Here is a 6,000-nt window from a genome sequence, read left to right as displayed (position 1 = left end):
TTTTAATTTTTAATATAACTTAATATAGTATTAGTATTATAAGTAAAATAGGAAGAATAATTAATAGATCTCTAATTTAAGATTAATAACTTATTTATACTAAGTTTTAAGGATAAAACTTTTTAGAGAGGGGACTTAATATTATAACCTATTATATATAAATAATAGTTAACTAACCTATTTAAATATTAAGTAACTAAGATAGGATATTTATACTATAGGATTAATAGGAATAATAGGGACTTATTTAGAATAGAAGAACTATAGTATAAGTTATATAATAATAAAATAAGGAAATAATTAATAGAGTATAAGAAGAAATACTTAGTAATTAATTAGTATTACTAATTAATTATAATTACCTATATACCTAAGTAATTACTTAAAAATAAATAAAGGATACTATTTAGAACTTATATATAATATAACTTAAGTTTTATTTAAAGTTAGACTTCTATAGCTCTTTAGTAATTAACTTTATATTTATCCTTATAGATACTCTTAGCTTACCTTTACTATAAATTACTTATTAAGCTTAAGACTAATCACCTTAGCCTCTAAAGACCTAATCTACTATTAGTTTATGACCTATAACTTAGACTATAACCTTAGTATACTATTATAACGTGTTAATCCCTAGCTTCTATTAGCAGACCTTACTATTAGATAGCTGACTGTAACACTTATCTTTAGAAAAAGTGCTCAAAGTATTGATTAATCTATCGTTTTGAAAATCTCGCACCTGAAATGAAAATTACACAATTTATATATAAGAAACAACCGTGAGGCGACCTTTCTCTTTTTTCAGCTACTGGGGCTGTTACGCAGAGAATATCTGTATGATATACGCTGTATTTGAGACACTGCGAGGAAGGCGAAATGCTTCAAATGGTAGTGCCGAGCGGAATAGCTCTTATCACAGAGGAACCCGACGTTGACTGGCGCAGCCTTATGTCTGCAGCTTGTGTGATGCTGCGGAAAGGTTTTGCGAAATATAAATAGTGGCGCATGTCGTGCTTGGACCCAACGGGTTCTCAAAAGACAGGTATACCCGCCGAGAACCCTGCCAACGATCTTTGAATCTCTCGATACATATAGTCCCCGTTATTTCGACACCCAGCTTAATCACGACGTTCATCTTAACCAGCTATGCCGCCAATCGCCCCAATGACCGGAAACTCAAGGGGATGTTTGAGAATCTCCCGACTGTCTAGCGTCCCTCCTGAGATCCTATTCATGATTGTCGAGCAATTGCCCGCAATTGCCAAGGTCTCTCTATCTCTAACTTGCAAAGGATTCCTCGCGGCATTATGCCCGCAAGACACGTTTCCTGAAATCGACGAGAAAGAAAGACTTGACCTCCTCTTATTACTAGAAAGGGATGTTCCAGCCCGATTCTTATGCTTTGGGTGTAAACAACTCGCCTGGCTGAATTGGCCGCAGGAAAAAAAACCTTTCGATTCAAATGACCGCTTCAACGGCCAGGTCTCACTTGCGAATCCAATCTCGTATCATGGCTGGCCGTCGATAGGATACGACTGTGTTGAAGTGGATTGGGATGAACTAGAGATCCTGGCGACCCACCCGATCCAAACCAGCCCGCTCGTTTGGGACCCTGGGATTTGCTGGGGTCATTATTACGGCCCAACGATCACATTTTCAGAAGCTCAACTAGTCATGAATCGTCATTTCTACGGTGCTGCCTATGGGATATCTTCTAAAATTCTTGAGAGCTCTATCGAAATCTCAAGGAATGTCAAAGCAGATGGATCCTACGAGCCTATCGATCACTACGTACGACAAAGCCATACCACTCCAAATCTACAAACGCAAGCGTCCATATCATTAACCAAACATATCTCGGCATCCTGGAGGTTTACGCACCGAACCTATGCCAAGGTGATCGGCAACAATCTTTTCATCTGCCGTGTTCACAATGTCGTCGGCCCGCCATGCCTAGCCAGTGCGTTCACGAGCGTCATAGATGGCGTCAATCTACCAGTCTGTAAGCATATACATGCTTCGTCGGGGATCAACACATGGTGGGGTTTTGGCAGTTCCGACATCTGCATACCGGCACTACACAGCATAGGTATGGCCTCATATGATCAGCGATTTACCACATGCCATGACGACCAGATCGCTTCATGCCCTAAGTGCTTCACGGATTATGAAGTACACATCAAAAGAGGCAACGCAAACAAGGAATGGGATGTGAGCCTTCGCACATACCATAACCTAGGGAGCTGTCGTTCGCCAGATGATGCAGCATGGTCCGGATTGGTGTCATCTGCCTATTGGACATATACTCCGGATTATTGCAGAAAGGGAAACCCAGGAGATGTCCGTCAAAGTTGGCTTCAACACTATGAATGCGAAGACCGGGAATCTAGTGGGCTCAAAGCTGAGTGGGCTCATTCTTTCCATCTGATGACTAAGTCATGGTTCTCCACGCCAACAGACTGGGATTACAAGGCTCATGATGAGATTTACTCAAAGTCGCACGGCCGTATTGGACCTGCTCAACTTTCAGAACGACAAGTTCGATTGGAGAAAGAAGTCTTGGGGACGATTGGCTCTCATTCGGAAAGTCAAGTCTGAATTTACCAGCAATCGATTCCACGGGTTGCAGCCAACAAATAACCACAGGTGGCTGAGAAGGAAAACCTGACCGGGTACTGCTCTGCCTCCAGCTACTTTAGTGGCGGCTGAGTGTAAACCCGAAACAAAAAGACGGCCTGGGCAAAGAGAGATTGTCATAATGCATGGACTAATTTGGGCCTTGAGGCGCGGGCATGTGCGGGCATGCGCTGGCCGGCGAAGAGGGGCCCCTTATGCGTGGCTGAGCTCTTGCATTGTTCTGCGACAGTGACATATCCGGAGGATGCGGTTGCGAAAGCAGCCCTAGGGCGCCGTCAGCTTAACCATAAGGCCCATTCACTGGGGAATACCTTGACTCGTTTGGTGACATCGGGAACAGGATGAGAACTTGAGACGATCGGATCCACATTAGCCTTGGGATAATTTAGGCACCTCGCTTTCGTTGCCGCAGTCACGAGTCACGCTTTTTGGCCTCTCCCACTATCCTAGGAGAGTGGGAGGTGACAGGAGGCAAACGCTTGCTCACTACTGGTTTTATCGATTGTCTTGCGTCGAGTTCTTTACTCACCTTCCCATGCTGAATTGATTTTCGTAGCCTTGAAGAGGTGTGCTTCGAATTTCCAATCAGGCCTGGTAGATAGATTAGATCGCAACCAAATTTCAACTCTAATGTGGACAGCATGCCACTTTTAAAGGTATGCCACGCGAATCTGGGTTGCAGACCCGGGCAAGTGCAACCGTCCGGGCCGCAGCATAACTGCCACGAATCGTGCGATGCTCATCTTTAGCAACAGCACAGGCCAACGGTTTGGGTCTGTCGGAAGTTTATCTTATTACTTCCTTCTCGAATTGATCATCTGGTGGACCACGGCACCGACTATCCGGCATGGCTCGGCTGCAGGCGTGATGCTCGCATTCGGGAATTTGATATAAGAATCCAAAGCTGATCCGTCTTCGAGCAGCTAGGAACACCAACCCACACGGCTTTTCATTCTTTTCTTGTTGTTCATAACAACGTTCAGTCATTCATTCGTCCCACCACTCTCTTTGAAAAATTACAATGTCTCGTCTCATTTCTGTCCTCCTCGCCGGGCTCATGGCCTCCCCGATCTTGGCTAGCATCTCGTCCCCCAACTATCTCCCCTTCGCGCTCGAAAAGCGTGACTGCGGCTTCAGCTACTGCGACTGCCAACGCGTTCAGTGCTTTCTGGACTTCTGCTTCGACGACCATGTCGACCCCTGGGTCCTGGTCGACAGTGCTTGTACGTCATAGCGCCTAACTTTTGCAAACCATGCGGACTCTAACAGAGATTCGAACAGTGAACCCCTACTATGGAGTTGATTGCGGTCAGTTCGACCACTGGCAACGAAACGAGCCCGCAGAGTACTGCAATAACGGCCTTCGCAAGGGCAACGGTCTCTTCTACATCAACCGCAAGTTCGGGTCTCTGGGCAAGAGCTTCACTGTCGATTACAAGAACGAAAATGCCAACGATCCCAGCCGTGGCTCCGTGGCAGCGCGTTGCTACCCTGTCCAGGACGTCCAGTGCAAGTGTCACTCACGATACAACGCTGAGAAGCACGACTGCTCGAACACCTGCGGCTAAGCCGGAAGAAAGATTTCGTTTCGAAGCACGAAGACGGAGGGAGATGCTCCTGCAAGACTTGACGATACCCATTGTGAAGTTTGTTTTGAAATCACAGCTTTCATGTTCGAGTCCGGCAGGTGAACGGGAATGTCGAAACAGTCGACCATATTCCTCAGAAATGTTAGAGCATATTACCCTCGTTTGCAATTCCGGCTAGTGGCTAGGTCGAAGAGTCGAGAAATATACGCAGTTTTTTTGACAACTGAATTCAAATGACGCACATGATCTATGTTCATTCTCGGACTTTGTAACGCGCGGTTCCATGCAATATCGGATGATTTAGCAAACCAAGCACCCAACCCTCCAGCTACAAGGAACTCAACATGCGAGGCATCATTCCGTCATCTCCCTGATTTTTGCTTCGATTGCCGACAACGCGTCCAAATCACTGTTCTCCATTTTCAATTTCATCGCAGCTTTCTTGTACTTGGTGTCCTCCAAGATGCCTTCCACACCCTTCCTAACCTGCTCCGCTGTCGGTGTCTGTGTGCCCAGGCTGAGTCCAACACCTGCATATACAGCCCTCATAGTGACTTCAATCTTCTCCTCGTTCTCTCCAGCAAGCAAGACTGGAACTCCGTTACTGACAGCATGAGTCAATGTTCCGTAACCAGCATTGGAAATGAAGACATCCGTGTACTCCAACATTGCATCATAGGGAAGGTAGTCAATGACACGAGCGTTGGCTGGTATCTTGACTTCCGCCGGAAGCTGGGCGCCAACAGCCCCCAAGGTGGCTACAACCAAGAGGTCGGGGCGGTCGGCAAAGGCATTGATAGCAGGGATAATGAGCTCCGACCAGAGTGGGTTAAGAGTTCCTTGAGATACAAAGATGACGTGGCGGTAGTTGTTCTCCTGTCTCTTCTCAACTTCAGACCACCATGCGGGAAAGGGGAAGCCCGGCTTCAGCGGCTTGCGAGGCAGAACACCGACGAATTGAAGGCACGGTGGCAAATCGGAAACAGGATACTCGAGGCTCGGCGAGCAGAGCTGAAGGACAGAGTCGTGAGCGGTGTAGAATGACCTCCATATCTTGCCATCGGGGATGTTTTTGCAGCCACATTGCTTCAGAGTTTCGTGCCAAGCATCGTACAAGAGCTTCATGGGGCCTCTTTCCACGAGCTCGTACAGTGCCTTGTTCCTTTGGCGTCCCGACTCTGTAGAGTCGGGCCAGAGCCCCAGCGACAACGGTCCGGTGTCTTGACTTTCGGCCAAAATTGGCGAGACGCCAAATCCAATCGACTTGGGCAGTCTCTTGACTCCACCTGGAAGAGGCCGGCCGTACTTGAAAGCTGTGAACCCCGAGTTGAAAACATCTTCGAGAACGATGATTTGTCGGTTGGGGTCTCGGGCCTGCAGCACTACCAGAGCTTCTTCAATGGTCTTGGTTCTCGTTGGTTGCATATCCATGAAAATGGCTTTGTATTGCGCCGCAAGTCTTCCGGGGCCCGGCGAGAACTGCGAAGCGTCGCGAAAGTTGAGGAAAACTGATTCGGTAATCGGGTTTTCCGCGAGAATATACTCGGCACCAGTTTCTTCGATCTTAGACTGGTACGCCGGTGGAGAGGAGAATGCCACCTCGTACCCGACATTGACCAGGTGAGAGGCAATGGTGAATAGAGGGTTGATGTGACCGTCAATTGGAAACGCAGCCATCAGAAGCAAGGGCCTCCTCAAGCCCTTACCGTCGTCGTATCCCTCAGTCGCAGTCATTGCGTTATATTGAATTGGTTGGATGAGCCTGGCGAGG

The 6,000-nt window shown here is 47.0% G+C and overlaps 2 protein-coding genes across 2 annotated transcripts; one reads left to right on the top strand and one right to left on the bottom strand.

Moving 5' to 3' along the window:
• Positions 1-3,661: 3,661 nt before the first annotated feature.
• On the top strand, positions 3,662-4,208 carry GCG54_00003999 (uncharacterized protein; the record flags this gene model as incomplete). The annotated part of the gene is made up of 2 exons (XM_045404054.1): positions 3,662-3,863; positions 3,922-4,208. 2 exons carry the CDS (start codon positions 3,662-3,664, stop codon positions 4,206-4,208), a joined length of 489 nt encoding a protein of 162 aa, XP_045257254.1.
• A 375-nt stretch (positions 4,209-4,583) lies between these two features.
• Positions 4,584-5,963, bottom strand: GCG54_00003998 (UDP-glucuronosyltransferase 3A2; the record flags this gene model as incomplete). The annotated part of the gene is made up of 1 exon (XM_045404053.1): positions 4,584-5,963. One exon carries the CDS (start codon positions 5,961-5,963, stop codon positions 4,584-4,586), a length of 1,380 nt encoding a protein of 459 aa, XP_045257253.1.
• Between the last annotated feature and the right edge of the window lie 37 nt (positions 5,964-6,000).

This window comes from Colletotrichum gloeosporioides (assembly GCF_011800055.1).
Source record: "Colletotrichum gloeosporioides strain Lc1 chromosome Unknown consensus_103, whole genome shotgun sequence".
In the NCBI taxonomy this organism is placed as follows: Eukaryota; Fungi; Ascomycota; class Sordariomycetes; order Glomerellales; family Glomerellaceae; genus Colletotrichum; species Colletotrichum gloeosporioides.
This window is presented reverse-complemented; position numbering and strand designations above follow the sequence as displayed.